Source organism: Protopterus annectens, chromosome 2.part0, assembly GCF_019279795.1.
Source record: "Protopterus annectens isolate FY-2018-M chromosome 2.part0, PAN1.0, whole genome shotgun sequence".
Classification (NCBI taxonomy): Eukaryota; Metazoa; Chordata; order Ceratodontiformes; family Protopteridae; genus Protopterus; species Protopterus annectens.
Window position 1 is genome coordinate 1669678154 of NC_056728.1, and position 17135 is coordinate 1669695288.

Genomic DNA, 17135 nt, shown 5'->3' on the forward strand with positions numbered 1-17135 from the left:
ATAGTGAGAGTGCTCACTAAACAACCATACCACCACAATATACGACTAACACCAAATATGCTTCTATTGAGGTACTAAAGTAATCCCTCCAACAGTCTCCTAGCCACACCCCAAAATGTACTAATGTGTCTGGATTACAGCAGGACAATCATACTATACCCACCAAACTTGTTAATCCTACTGGCACAGGCAAGAGTCACCAAAATGGTATGCAGACACCCAAGACATATAGAGCATGCAGATACATGTGATAATATCCTTGTCATAGGTGACTTAACAGTCAGACATACTAATGTCTCACTCACCCGGTTGAGGAAAAATTTAGCAACAGTCAGTTATTTCTTGGGTGCCAGGTTTCATAATCTCACCAAGGCACTTAGACCCTTACTATCCAAATATGCAGACAACATGGTTGGTGTATATGTGGGATCAAACAACCTTTGATGACTAGCTTGGAAGATACAGATGAGGACATGGCTGAAATGTCCCCATACATATTGGAGTTTGAAAATAGCTAATCACAAACTGTATCTTATCACCACAACAATGATGCCACAATATAAACATATAATAACTGAATTCGATCATGGCTTAGGAGTTTAACACCATGTGCAGCAACACTGAGGGAGATAGTGGACAGTCCTACTTGCTTCACTAGGGATGCCCTGCACGTCTCTCATTGGGGCTTCTGCATGTGATATTCTCTACCCCCCCAAGTGCAGTTTTAGGCACAGCCAGTCTCTTACACTTAGCAACCTAAATAGTTCCAGCAACACAGCACTGCTCAATGCTAGAAGCCTGAATGCCTCCACTAGAAGCCCCTATGATCTTTAAAAATGCCCTCATTTGTAAAATCACTGAAATGTGGTTCCTGCCTGCTAACAACACTCTCCCTCTACTTGGGTTTAATGCCTATCACTCGTTTAGATCTTCCACTGAGGGCAGCTTAGATTTCAGAGGGGGAACAACCATATTTATTCATAACCTCATCACCTTACGAATAGCTAATTAATATAACAATCCTGAATTCTTGTGTACTCTGGTATCTATAAACAAGTCCACCTATTACATTGTTACTAAATACATACGCCCTCCATGAACCCCACAGATCATAACTACTTTACCAAACTACAGTCCCTAACTACTAAATCTGGAGCATTTTCCCCACGCCTCCGCTGAAAATTGGCTTTATTCTTATTAGACTTTCCCGGTAAACAAATGTTAAAATAAAAAAAAATCTAACACAAACCTTATGAGTGATTTTAACAACCCATCCAGAAACAAACACATCACTAACAACAAATATGCATAATGGTTCCTGGACTTCATCACTGCAAACTCTCTCTCACTGATTTCATGGATTCCTGCAATCTGCAAGGCAGAGTCAGTCCATGAGCCATAATCATTTTGCAAATATCCACCACAAAGGAGCACTTCCTGCCTCAAGGAAGGCAGACCAAGTCAGATCCGGCTCCCATCCAATCAAAGTTTGCTTTACAGGAAGTGGGGGTATCACACAGTTTTATATATAACAGAAGACTATTCCAAATATAGGGAAAGCACTGAGTAATAAATCTGTCCCTTCAGCATGTAGTTGTAATTAGAGACACAGATCTTTAGTTCATGTGTTTCTGGAGATGTAAAAGATAAAGGTTCGGTTCCTTAATAGCACGGACCACTAAACATAAAAAAACAGGCAAGAGTCTATATAACATAGGGTATAGGAGTAGTGCTTCAAACCTGGCCTGGTAATGAGAGTCTTTAGTCCAATGATCTGTGCTTGGAACCAGTAGTGTATCTAGGGCAGTTGCCCAAAGTGCAAGCTGTTAGGAGGCATGAACAGCACTTCAGATGAGATGCAGATTGTGCAGAACTACAGTAATGGCATTCACTCAACCAAAGCTGTGGCTGACATTGTAGCTGCATAAATCAACATGCTTAGTTGTTTGCAGTGTTTGTGTGTGTGTGTGTATATCTATCTATCTATACTAAAAGACATTATATTTTCAAATTGGCCTGATCAGTGTAGAGAGAACAGCACAGAGGAATGACCTGGATGAGATACCTTTAAGTATTAAAAATGGGTTACACAGAAGGACTTCCAGACTACCGCTGCAGCATGGTTGTCAAAGAAAAGGGAATTGTCTACGAAGGTGTTGCGATCTCTGATACCTATAGCAGTCTGGGGTAGGTTGCTGCCTATTATGTAAGCTTCAGTTGAGATCTGTTTACCATAGCTGACAATATTACACTTCTTTGCATTTAATTGTGTTTATAATACACCACTGATTTGTATGGCTTGGATCTTAATTCAGCAACACTGCATCAGATGAGGAGTAGATGGACACACCCAGCTTGCAGTCATCTGCATAATTAGGTGGCCATCTTTTTGGGCAACATACCTGTCAACTGTCCAGATTTTTGCAGAATGATCAGATTTTTGCATCATCTGCATATTTTTGGTCTGTTCCTCATAAATTTGTGATTTTATGGCAATTTGCTGAGGACTGAAGCCACTAAATAATTACATATGCTTGAGGTTTCAGACTTCATATCCTTCAAAAACTGCTGAGATAAAACCTCTTATTCTAGCAAGCTTCTGTTTCCAAGAGCAATATGTAAACTCTGTCCCGATTTTTGGACTTTTCTCCCCATATCATTTTAAGCTTTGTCCAGATTTCATGTGTTAAGTGGCTGGGACATACGTAGGGCAGAGGTCTGGAGATCTGAGAAGCAGATACTGAGGAGATGTAGTCTTGGTACAGAACCATAAGGAATATTTTGCCTTCTGAGGTGGCACCTGCTACTTTAACTACATTTGGTTCTATATGAAAACAGATGGTATCCTCCTGTACTAAAGGCACAAATCTATTCAACTTATTTCTTAGTAATATAGCTCCAGTATGCCCCACATCTACTGCTACACCATCAATGATTAAATCAGACTAACAACCTGCAGTATTCTCCTTAAGAACACAGCCTCTGATGTGATCAAATCCTTCTGTCTTCAGAAACTTCTCAAAGGCTACTCTCCTACAACCAATTGATAATAATGAGTATTAACTGCTCTCCACCACAAGAGAACCTCACAGGTAAAACTGTCTCTTATGTCAATTATTTCTACTCCAGTCTAAATTTCTGGAGACACCTTCCTCCTCCACCATAAAAATATCAACTTTAAAAACAAACCTCTATGGTGGACCTCCAGTACAAATAAAATCTACGCAAACAGAAAACAACTGTTGGCCTTTAAAAATAAAAATGTATTCCCCTTCAGTATAAGTCATCCTAAAAAGGTAAAGAAAGAATTAACATGCAAGGCAAAACATGGATTAAACAAGCAGCATCATACAAGAACAACCAAAAAGCAATCTTTAAATACAAAATGAAACTTATAAACAATACTCAGCACTGCACAGATCCTGTGTACAATGGCACAACCCACTCTGACCCTGATGAAATTAAAATATACTAGTAGAAAACTTCACCTCAGACATACCACTCCCCAAACACATCATCCTGCCACAGTGCCATCTTCTACAATTACCTCCAAACAAGTCAAATAATCCCTCTCCAAAACTAATACTTGCGCAATGGGTCCAGACAATAATATGAAACACTTGCTTACTGACCCTGTTACAAAGTTATTCAATCTTAGCTCTTCTACATGGTATAGATTCATAGCTGTTTTCTAGTGTAACAACCATGAGGGCTGTTTTAAAAATAGCCATGATTCCCAAATCTCAGACAAGTTCTGGTAGCCTTGATAAGTGTAAGCAGGGGCTTGAAAGATGAAACATTTACAAGCAGGGACCCAGGAGATGAACCATTTACAGGATGCCTTTGTCCATTAGAGACATGGGTGCCAAACCAGGGATGAATTTCCTGCTGCCAATCCAATTGTCCAAGTTGCACTCGAATTGGGTTTAGGAGGAACTCTGCTTCACATGGAAAGGGAGCCTGTTCCAGAGATGGGATAGTCTCTGGGATACATACCTCTCTCTCCAGCAGGGCCTATTTATATCATAGGCAAGGTTTAAGTCTTTAGAATTGGTAATTCTGGTGCTGTTTGTTTTGTGGATATGCAGGATGTTCATCAGAGTGGGGTCTGACAATGCTCTGTACAGCAGGAATAGATCTCCCCTCAACAGCCCGTAGGAGACAGAATACAGGGATAGGGCCTTGAGCCAGTCTGCATATGACATTTTACTTACGCCCTGTAATCTTTTAGTGAGGAACCTCTGTGGACATTCCAATTGTTGGAGCTGCCTGGTTAGATGCATACCAAAAGTGGCATTGTACTCAATGATAGCTCTGATGAATGATGAATACAGTAGAATAATGACTTCCTTGGACCTAAATGCCATACCTTTGTTTATAGGTTGTGCAACACAGAATGATTTCCTCACTTCTTCTTCTTTCAGCTTTTCCATGGTTAGGGGTCACCACAGCAGATCACCTGTCCGCTCATGATTGGCAGTGGAGTTTTACAGTGTCGAGTTGCCAGCCCGGCACCCAACCTTCACAGAGGGCACACACATGCACATACTCGTGCCTAGGGTCAATTTAGTGTGTCCAAACTACCTACAGCATGTCTTTGGGATGTGGGAGGAAACCGGAGCACCTGGAGGAAACCCACACGACCACAGTGAGGACATGCAGACTCCGCACAGAAGGCACCCCAGCCAAGGATCGAACCGGAGAACCTCTTGCTGTGAGGCAGCAACGATAACTGCTGCACCACTGCGGCTGCCCAGAATGATTTCCTCACTATTGTAGATATATGATGGTCAAAGGCTAGATTAGTGTGTCTGTCCCTTAGTCTCTAACTACTGTGTCAACTCTAATGGGTGTGTTGTCAATATCATAGTTACCAGGGTGGATGACTTCCTGAACTATTATGCATTTCTTGGCATTTAGTTTTAGTCCATGGCTCTGACACCAGTTGTTTGTGTCAGCCCTTCCTGAAGAATATTTGTGTCAGTGTGGCGTTCAATGACGGCTCCTAATTTGCATTCATCTTCAGATTTAGTCAGCCGGAGACCACGGACATTGGCCCTAACTTCAAAAAAGTAAATGCCAAAAAAAGGAGAGGTCCAAGGACCAGTCACTGAGGGAATGCACTCGTGACTGGCCTCTTTGCTGAGGTGGACTTCCCAGTTCTAACTTCATGGGTCTGTCTGTGAGCCAGTTGGCTACTCACTGGGTGAAATACAGGTTTATACCTAACCTCTTGAGTTTGTCAACAATGCCCAAATGGGGTATTATGTCAAATGCCTTGGCTAGGTCAAGGTAGGCAGTGTGAACCACTCTGCCCTCATCCATTGCTTTGGTGACCTTTTCAAAGAAGTCCAACAGGTTGAGTAGGCATGACTTGCCCTTGACAAAACCAAAATGGGTTGAATCCAATGTCTGGAGGTTTACTGTACCATTATCGATCATTTCCATGATAATTCTTTCCAAGGCTTTGCACATGAGACTAGTGAAATTTAAGGGTCTGTAGATGGCCCATCTTTGTGCAGAGGGATGACTGTTGCTGTTCTCCATTTATGAGGCACAAAGCCTGTTTGGAGGCTACAGTTAAATAGCAATTCCAGATGGCCTAATAGGTCATGTTTCATGCTATTTAGAAGACATCCTGCGATATTGTCTGGGCCCATTGATGCAATGTTCTTGGCCTTAGAGTGGGCATTAAGGACCTGTTCCCTAGTGACAGTGGAGGGGAGTTATATTTGATGGTATTTCCTGAGGAAAGGTTGAAGGGAAGACAGGGGTAAAATTGGAGTTGAATTTGCTGGCCAGTAGGTTTGCTATATTTTCTGCCTCAGAATAGGTGACTCCATTTACAATGAGGTCTGCACATAATTGTGTATTGCCTTTAAGGTTGTAGACACAACTAAAGAATGCCTTGTGGTTGGTCCTCCACCTGGGAGGCCAAATTTACCTCAAATATAACCTTGCACTGTCGTTGTGCTCTCTGTGCCTTTAAACCAAGTCTCAGTGACCGCACAGATGTCAGCATTCTCTAGGGTGAACAGAGCTTCTAGGGAGTGGAGTTTTTAGTTTAGAGTCCTAGCATTGAGCAGTAATACATTTAGATTTTATTGTTTTTGATTTGCTGTGGCAGAAGTACTTTCAGTTTGGCATTGCCTAAAAAAGGCACTATGAGGGAAGACAATGTTTAGCTAATACTTGAAAGCCTAGATGGGACAGGTGCAAGCCTTCCTTGGCAAAGCAGTGTGGTCTGTTGACCATTTCCTTCCATGCTGACAAATACTACACCACCTTAGAATGACACCAGAAATTAAGCCAATTATTAAAGTCAGTCATCTTTTGTTTGTATTGTGGCATCATCCTTGGAGAAAGTAAAATACTGCTCAATGCTAGGCTCATATCATCTTGGGACACATATTCCAAGAGCTCCATGATGTCTCTCTCTTCATATAGCCTAAGTAGATATGTCTCAAGGTCATTTACACCCACATGTACTATGACTGACCATACTGGTACTTGTGGTCCAGTTACCGGAGTGTGTGTGTAATGTGTCAGATCTTAGCCCCTGATAAGTAGCTGACTGTGACTTTCTCCTTACTCAGCCTGGTGAGAGGGACACCAGTGTGTTTCATGATGGAGTCTCCAATGACCAGAATGTTGGATTGTGTGGTGGCTTAGCTTATGGGCTTAGAAGTAGAAGCTCCATGAGATGTGGCTGTATGTGGGTGTTGTTTTGAAAGAGAGCATTTGGAAATGCTGAGGGCATTTGTTATGTGTACTTTGTCTAGGAGGTCTTTGGAGTTTAGGAAGGTTACATTTAAGTGCCTCAGCATATGTGGGTCTACATGTCTGCTTTGAAATGTGTGTTACGGATGCACTGCGTGTACGACTGACAATCTTATAGACATGTGAGTGCTTTTGCTCCAGTGACATTGTGTAAATACATTTCTCACATACCATATCAGTTTGTTTGAGAATTAAGTAACTAGCTGTCAGTAAACATGAGGCAATTTCTACATTGCCTTAGGATGCTCATATCCACCAAGCTGGTAATGGAGATAGTGGGAAAGTTCATACCCATGGCAAAAGACCCTTTTTTTATTGATTAGACAGCTGGAATGAGAATAGAAAGCAATGTCAGGAGTATCCGGTTTGCAACTCTGGGGACAGTGCTTGCCACTGCAAACTAGTTGTCCTGTGTGCAACTAGGTATTGGTGAAATTGCAATCGTGCTTTTACAGGAAAAATGTCACTCAAGGTGTCTGTACCTATACAGGGCATGGCCAAACACTAGAGGGGAACTAATAAGTAGATGCTGAAAATTTAAGCATGGACTATTTAGGCAGATATTCTGAAGTTAGAAACAAATCAAGCAGCACTTACTGAAAATAAAGAATTAGCTTGTCAAGAATGATGAAAAGAGGGGAGTCGCATAAATGGCTACTGCCTGGCTACTACTAGAGTTGGTCTCACCACAGCTTCACTCTGCTGGGATACAATGCTCCTTTCTTCTTCTCTCACTGGAAGCAAACCATTAGCATCAATCCCAGGAGGAGAATCAGGCCACAGCCTGCTTGGTGTCCACTGTCTTGTCCTAGATGAGCCAAGGGTCTGTAGGCTTGTTGTAGCCTTTTCCTGGTAGATGTCTTAAAAAGCAACCAGACCAGTCAGGAACGTCAAGCACAGACACTCAATGCCCAACCAGAAACAGCATTCCATACACCAGTGCCAGGCTTCAAGAGATCAGGAGCCAGAATGGATGACATGCAAACTAAACACTGCAATGGGTCTAACACGGGTTTTACAGAAAACTCTAAGGATGCACTCCTGCAATACAAGTACCCACCAGACACCATGAAGTAGCCCTGAGAAGCAACTCTTGATGTGAAATAAGATGATGGATCCTTTGCAAATGGAGCACAGAACCACATGCAAACTTCTAAGCTGACCTTAGGATGGGTGACCGTAGAACCAATTACATGCAAGATAACACCCCTGACAAGGTTGGTCATTAATGACCTTCAAGCAGATTGAAGACAGAGTGACAGAACAACTCTGGGATACAACCTCCATCCTTCAGGAAGTTAACTGAAAGAACACCTCCCCAATACTAAAGTCTTCAACCAACATCAAAGACCAGGAACGACATGAAACCTCACCTAACGACTGTTAAAGTTGCTATCTGAAGGGGCCAGGGGGTCAGATGAACAGTTCACTTATCCTCAAGTGTATCCGACCTGTACCTATCCTCTATGACTCTGCAACTGTTACTATAAAGATGCACTTGTTTCTTTCACAGCGTGAATTTGTCTTACAGTTCCTTAGCCTAACATGCCAAATGATGTAGAAAAGGAGAATGCACCTCCTTATATACTATTACTTCAAACAGGATCTTGTACTTCTTATTTTTATACTTGCATGTCAGTATCTTCAGACCAAAGAGCTTCAACTAGTTGCCTAAAAAGGTAAACAATGTGCAAACAGCTATATTTCTCTTTCATCACCACTGCTTCAAAAAGATCATCACACATAATACTACTCTCTGCATACATACATCTTAACTTCAACATTTTGCTTACTATTTATCAGCATTTCTTGACAAAACTCTGACCTGCACATTTGTCTCAGTGCTACTAATATATTTTTGGACTAAACTATATCAACTCTCTTCACTTTAACAGGATCAACATACAGCTCCTTTCAAGCTTCTCTTCAAAAACATATACATTTTGAAAACAATTATTTTTCTTGTTACATATATTTTATAAGTGGTTATTTCCAAGAAAGAGTTTACAAAACTGATTAAAAGCAGCCATGCCAAGTATATGAGGCTTGAATTTCATTCATTTGTTCACTCTCTGATCATCCACTTTATCCAATGCAGGGATGCATGAGCCAACACTCCAACACAAGGGAGAGAAACCAATCAGAATGTAAGCATGCAAAGATTTAACAAAGGCATGGCACACACACACACACACCTATAAGGAACTTGGAGAATCACTAATTTATCTTGGACATGTCATTTAGATATGGAAAAAAAAATAAAAGCAAGCAATAAAATCCAGACAGATATATAATAATGGCAGGCTCCACAAAGAAGGCACCCCAGAAAGATGTAAAGTAGGGAACAAAGCACTGAGGAAACACCACTAATCAATGAGCAACTGTGTCATGGTTCTCTTTCTTGGCTTCATTTTAATTGAAACACATTCTGACATCACTTGTTTTATATCCATTACTGTTATAGTGCATTCTCACACCTAACCATTTCAAATTTTTGCTTTCTTATTTGGCTCACAATTTATCTTAACACTTAAATTTCCTTGATTAATTATTTTAGCTGTGTGTTTGTGATTTTACTTGTTTTACATGTATCCATGGCTTAAGATCTGGTCTAGTTAATGGCTTACACCACAAAGTATTTATCACTAATTAATGAAGCGAACAGCTCACAGCATCCAATGTGTCTGGCTTGACTCTTTGATCAGTTATGCAAAAATGTGTAGTTATTATATGACCTTGTATGTAAATACAAGTTCTTTCTAGGACCACAGTATTTCCAGTACCTTTCTAACTGCTGATCTTTTACCACTCCTCTAGTTAAGAAAAGTTAAGCACCTTCAATGTTTCTTCACCAGTGAAAATACAGAAATTTAGTGCAATGTACATTTTCAAGTTTCTCACACTGACTGAAAAATACATCAAATCTCTGGATTCTCAGCTTCCAGAACACAACTTACAGGTGACGCGTGTATATACTGAGAATGATTCTTCCATCTTCCATAACACACATTCTTTAAAACAAATATATTTTAAACTTCTCCACTTCTGCAGATATACCACCCCAGTTCTGACACCATGTGTGATGCCCCACCACTGGGCCAGTAATCAAGCAGCCTCAATCCTCACCACTGGCAACAGTGGGGGACGTACACTGGGACGATGACAAGTACACAAACAGTATTTCCAGATGCAGCTCTCTGCATCAAGTGCAATTTCCCATAAGAGCACACAGAGACCACAGTCAGTCCGGGTCTGGTTTCTCCCTCTTTCTCCAGATCCCCAATAAGACTCTCCACTGGCACGGCTATATTGTTGAGATGTCAACTGAATGGCCAAGCCAAGACCTCCAGCACCCTCTCTGTCCAACCAGTGCTTCATGTTACTGCCCAAGTAGCTGACACACACACTCTTTGAGGTTTGATTTATACAAACAGATACACCTGGAGAAGCTGGAACAGGTTTACTAACTATGCTCCCTTCTGCCCAGACTATAAGGTAGTTTTCACTGCCACCAGCCAGCTCCTTATGAGCTACTTTAAGGTCCTTAGCAAAGGATATCTAGTCTTTCTGTGTAATTGTTACTATTAATACAAATGGTAATTTGACCAAAATGCAAGGCTAGTAGGAGTGACCTACATGGTCACCAAATAAATATGCAAGTACTCTCAAAATCTAAATATGTCTCACAAAAATCAGCCACCATGAAAGGTTTAAATATATTTAATAATAAATAAGAAAAGAACAAGACAATACCAAATATATATTTACAGTGACACCCGAGCTCAAAATCACAGGAAATATTTAAAACAACATTGCAGGACAGTCTCAAATAAATAAAGAAAAACATCAAAACTATGCTTCACTATTTTCCTGACTAAATCTAAGAAAATTACTATAACCTAAAAACTTACTCAGACCAAGGCAGATGTGGTGAATGGTTCTGGTCAGGTCCAGGACAGAATACAGAATGCTTAGTCTCTCTAAGAGAGTTCTCAAATTAATATCTCAAATATTACTGTTGGGATAGCTGGCAGAATGGCATAATTTCTTGTCAGCTGACTCTATCCCAGGTGAAACCCCCCACTGCTGGAAGCTAGCAGTATTTGGCATCTACCTGTAAAAATACATAGACAAGGGCTTTTCCTCAGATCTTTGCCACATGCTGGAATTCATAAAACAATAAAACACTTCCAAGACAATACAGCAAGTTCCCTAGTTTTAGACATCCTGTCTCTTGCGGTCATAAAGTAATTTAATTTCAGCTATTTTTCTGGAATTTTGCTAGCCTTTAGTTAACCTCCTGTGCTCCAGTTTGCATATACATGTAAACATTTAAAATAGTGTATTTACATTTCTGTTCTCTTCCAGCAGGGCACACTGTGGATACATCTTTAAGCTCAGTACTTTAAAAAATACCTTTTTTAACATATGTCTGCACAAACAAGTTTGATATACACATGACATACAGTTCTAATACAGTTGTAACACAAGCATCTTATATAGATCATGTTGATATTCACAAATGACATATTATTTACAAAAATCCAGATGGCTGGGCTGGCAGTATCTCCCTTGGTCACACCATGTAACATTGGGATGTTTATCAGAATGTTCATTATTCAAATACAGACATTAGAAATGAGCTTCCAGCCTTCAGTAGGCATTTATTAAGACATCCTTCAAGAAGAAGGGTGTACCGAGTGATATGTAAAGTTTTTTGTAGTTAGATATTAGCATTTAAAGTTATATGCCCCATATGCTGATGAAAACCTGAAAGGGTATGCCTGTAATGAAAAATTTTCTCAGTTCACCCAGAACCCAAGTAATGCATGGGGGAATTAAGATGTGGTGATATGTATCCTGTATGTCCACGGCATAAAAGAAGCTTTGATCACAACACTGTGGGGAAAATGTCTGCATATATATATATATATATATATATATATATATATATATATATATATATATACACACACACACACACACACACACACACACCAAAATAGTTCACAGGTTCACTGATGGTTTATGACTCAAGAAGAAATGAAGTAAATTTCCTCCTTCCAGAAGTGCCAGGATGTACTCTAACCTACAACTTTCTGAATTAAAATGTCACCCTCTTGTGATAAACCTAGTAGCTGCTCTACCCCACCCCCCAAGAAGACAGTGACCTGCATAATCTGAACACAGAAAAGAAAAAGAGACACAGGTTCTAGCCTGAAAACATAGAAAAGAAGTATGTGTATGGTTGGCAGAGTGAGGAAATGACAGGATGAGGGGACTTAATGATAAAGATAAAATGCAAGGCCCACATAGATGTCTGAAGAATCTGTTTGAAGTGTCATCAGCCCATCTCATGCAGAATCTTTGACAAATCCTTGAACAGTGTACCAACAAATTCCCTAACAACACACTGGCACCAGAGGACTGGAATGTGGCTACAGTGATTCGATTCCACAAAGTGGGATCAAAAACAGATGCAACTAACTAAAGACCTGTTGGTCTTACCACAGCAGTAGATAACACCATGGAGCAAATAGTGTGAAAAAGCCTAGTGCAATTCCTGCCAGGCTGGCGGCCAACAGCCTCCATGACAAATTCTGACTTATTATAAAATAACAGCTCAAAAAACAACTAAAAAATAATGAAAACAAATTGCTTTCATTACAGTTTTTTTTTTCTTTTTTCCAGTCTTTTTTGAGCTGTTATTTTATACTATTTTACTTGATACGGCTTTTGTTTTTTAAGTCTTTAGTCGATAAATTCCGACATATGTTCATAACCAACATGTCCTGCCAAAACAATGTTATCCTCTTCTATGACTGATTGATATTGAAAATGACAGGAAAAACCTAATGGATGTGGTACACCAAAAGTGTAAAACTAAGAGGTAACACCTGATTTCACTTTCGATAAAACCTTTAAGTTAGTGGTAAAACAAACTCTTCATTTCAACATATACTATATCTGCACTCATACACTATTACATGTTTTAAATTTTTTTCAAGAATAAGCTATATCTGATTTTGAGAACTGTATATAAAATAAACTAAATGTACTACTGTCAAATGTACCAGTGAAAATATATATTTTTCTTGCTGAAAGTCAAACCCTGTAGCCATTTTCTTTATAATTTGTGATTTGAGTTGTTATCCTTCTTTTGTAATAAATGTCAGAGTTAAAAAGAAATAGTTACCGTGAGCCAATCCATGGATTCCAGCCACAAAGTGCTCCCCACTAGTTGCTGCCTGATATCGAATAAACTCTCTCTCAGTCTGATGCCGCAAGTCCATTGTCTTTCCAAGGCCATCTGACAATGTCCCCGCAAACTGAAAAAAAGTATTAAAATGATCAAAATATGGTGCAGCCACTGTGGTAAAATTATAAATATGGAGATCACTTTTGCTTGCGTCTATTCAACAAATTATACTGCCCTAACTAAAGATGATCAAAAGTACTACATGTTACTAGACAGTCGCGTTATAGGTATCTTCTTCAAAACAACCTAGTAAATAGCCACAGAAAAGCAATTCCTAGTAAGGCATGTTATGCATAGTTACCCAGCTAAGATTTGCTTCATTTCATTTTAAATTGCCATTTTACAACAGGAGCCTCTTTTGCCTTTAACACAAGCAACTTCCAGTTTCATTAAGAAAAGGAAGAATTAGTTTATTTATTTTATGCTGATATGTATATTTTTATGTATTTGTTAACTATGGCAGAAAACTGACCTAAATATACCATTTTCAAGTTCATCCCACAGACAAATAAACAAACGAATGAATGAATGAAATGATTAGTTTATTATTTGATCTAGAATCTTCAGCTAAAAATGCAATTTTCAGTGGAATCTTAGGGACATAAGCTCCTAATACGCAAATAACAATAATGAGACATTAAGCATAAAATGCTTTACAATCAAAGAAAAGACTATATACATCATTATGCAGCATACAAAACAGTGTATAGAAAAGAAAAACATCAAAGAACTGCACCTTGCCTGAATACACTGCATGAGCCCTGCTTTATACAGGTAGATAAACTTCTCAGATGATATACAAAGACATAACATAGTCTACAATGGTGCATATTCTGTGAACTTGGCCCATACAATAAATTCTCTAAGGAGTTAAAGGATGTGTATAAAATAATAACACTAAAGAAAAAAGTGGATAAGGATGTTTTAGTTGTGGAGATATACCTGCATGCACTGCAAAGTTGTACATAACAATGAGTAAGTTACAGTAACACTATGAGTGGGAGAAGTTTGGTTGTAAATGTTGAACTAGTTTAATAACATAGGTCAACTGTATGAAAGACACAGAAGTACATAGACAGTGAGACTTGGGGAAGGAGCAAAAGGAATACAATGTTGGGTCAAATGGCAGGGAGAGAATGACCAGATTAAGATTTTAAGTAATACTGTTTGGGGTGGTAGTGGTGGTGGGGGGGGGGGGGGTCAATGAATGGTGCAAAAGTTGCTAATGGTAATTACTCAGACTTTGAGCAAACAGCAAGTCCAAATTCCAGGAGGAAGGCACTGGTATAGGTGATACCCAAAGAAGTATCACCCACAAATAAAAAGACTCGCTAAAGGGATAGGTTCCTAACTCAGTGTATTATAACCCTATGGAATAAATTAACACTACAGGTCAAACAAAATACTGCTACTTTTGCTATCTTTAAAGTTAGATGATGACTGGATGGGTAGATAAAAATCTACCCCAGTGTTATCATGTATGACTCCGCTCACTTTGAGAAGCAGGCACTATTAACGCTTAAAAAGGGTGATAAGAGCACTAAAGTGTCAACTGAAAGGTGTTATTTAGCTAGGAATCAGATGGTCCATGTGATCATTTAACTAGCACTGTTCAGATGTCCCTAAGGAAAATACCCACTAAACACAAGCTCTTACAGAAGTAATCTCAGTCTTCAACCAGAGCTATGCTGACATTACTTGTGTGTCCAGATTGCTCCAGCACTGGATGGTTTCATTCACTCTGACCTGTGTGGATTTGTTGCAAAGCACATACTTAACAATGGGCTATAAGCAGCTCAGGATTTGAGTGCTATTGCTTGGGGTCAGTTGGGATGATGAAAAAGCTTCTGATATACTTTGTTGTAAATATTTGTTCAAAGCAATGAATTGATCTGAGTTCACCTTAAATATCATAATTCATTAGAGGAATATTTATACTGGGACTGTGTGCAGAAAAAGGTGAATGCCAAGCCTTCTTTCTCTCTCCAGTTGTTTGGAGATAATTCCAGGATGGTCTGCTCTCTTTCCATTGTTTGCTTTTCATAGAACCCATTGGTTATGGTTCTCAGGTGAGTGGAAATAGATTTGATTTTGGAAGGAAGAAAAAATGAAGATGACATTGTACGTTGATGAGCTACTGATATATCGCCAAGACCCAGAGACTCATTTGAGCAATCTATTTGATCTACTGAAAAGTTTGGACAGCTCTTGAGTTATAAATTAACAGTGATAAGAGACAGGCGATCTTGGTGAATTTAGTTCCTACTCCAAGGTAAGGCTGTTACTTACTTGGGTGTTTTACTGTCTTTTGTTATAGCTGACATGATCAAACTGACTACATGGAACATTAAGAGAAAAAATGTAAGAAATGCATATTTTTCTAATAAAGGCCACTGGCCTTAGATATGGTTCAGAAAAGTTCAAGCAGTGCAGATGTTTATAATTCCCTTGACAATGTACACTGTTCAGCCCATCCCTCTTGACGTGGTAACCTTCTTTTTTTTTCAAGATATTAAATACTCCATTTACACTTTTATTTGGAGGAAAGAGAGGCTGACAGTGTTATGGGACAAGCTGATGTTAGAACATATACAGATTAAAGTATTTTGCATTTGGAGCATCAAGTGCAGACTGCCAAGGTTGAAAAAGACAGCCTGGACTTCCAAGTGACATCTGCCAACCTCTACCTTACCACCCCTTAAATCGGGCACAATCAACTGATGTACAAGAAATCTAAAACTATGACTAGTGAAATTCTGTACATGCTTATAAAGTGCACTTGTGCAGTCTCAATTCCGAATATAGCCCATGTGCTCTAAAATGCGCTATTTACAGGGGTCGATTGTTTTTTCAATATAAAAACAATCATTACAATAGTCTGCATAAAACCTAGGAACAAATTTGTACCTACGTATTGGATGAACATAAGCTTTCTCATCAGAAATATACTTACATGCCTTACAGGCTCTACATGGATAGGTACCAGCCTATCAGAAAGATAACTAATCTTTACATCATTATAACAATAACATAACTGTCTCTTCAATGATTTGCTATTCTTAAAACAAAAGACAGGGTCAGGACCGACTATATCCCTAATAGTGTCATCAGCTAAAAGAATAGGACAATTCCTATGGATGATCCGACACATCTTAGCTATGTCATCTGCATATGTCAGGGTCACCCTAGTCCTAGCAAGGTACCTACTTTCTTCGACTTCCCAGCACTCTTAGCAGAGAAACAGGGTCTAGCTCTATCCTTCCAGGCTTCGAACAGATCACCCATATGGGTGTTCAATTGATCATTGGAATATCCCCTATCTATAAAATCATTGTGTAACCCCATTATTGCAAGCTGAAGTAAAATATCATCTGTATATAATCTAGATAACCTACAGGCATGACTTCTAACCACATTGTGATATATAAAGTCAGGATGCATGCTGCTCCAATGCAAAAGACTATTCTTCCAGCATGCTTTCCTGAACAGCCTAGTCTCACTAGATCCCTCAGAAGTCTTAACTAATTGTACATCTAAAAATTCAATGGTATTAAAAGAAACATTTTTAGTGAACCTAAAGAAGGTGGTGGTATTCCCCAAATACTATATGAACTTATCCAATGCATCCATGGACCCATCCCACAAAAGAAAAATGTCATTCACATACCTTTTACAATATTTAATACATGAGGTAAATCTATGCATACCAAAAACAAACTCATCCTCCCACTGTGCCATAACTAAAATGGCATAGCTATTGGCACAAGCCGTGCCCATAGCTAAGCCTGTTTTCTGTAGATAAATACAACCATTAAATACAAAAACATTATTTTTTAAAATAAGTTCCAATAAAAAACAAATCAAAGTAATCATAACACTGGAATATGAACTACACTTAGAAAGAAGCAACTTAACTGCATCAACCCCTTCCATATTAGGAATGACTGTAAATAACGTGCAAACATCTAAAGTAACAAACAAATAATCAGAAATATTTAAATGACCAACAGATTCAAAACAAGGTTCCCAAAAATGGCCCGCATCCCTCAGCACAGAGGGGATCTTTTCCACTATCGGTCCCAACTTACTCTGTACA

General features: G+C 39.2%; 1 protein-coding gene across 1 annotated transcript in view; it reads right to left on the reverse strand.

Annotated features, from left to right (window-relative positions):
• LOC122793565 (vacuolar protein sorting-associated protein 13D-like) overlaps nt 1-17135 on the reverse strand; it is an 845840-nt gene that overhangs the window by 654962 nt on the left and 173743 nt on the right. The window contains exon 2 of the mRNA XM_044061723.1: nt 12977-13109. Coding sequence (XP_043917658.1) covers nt 12977-13109 — 133 coding nt within the window. The remainder of the gene's footprint in view (nt 1-12976; nt 13110-17135) is intronic.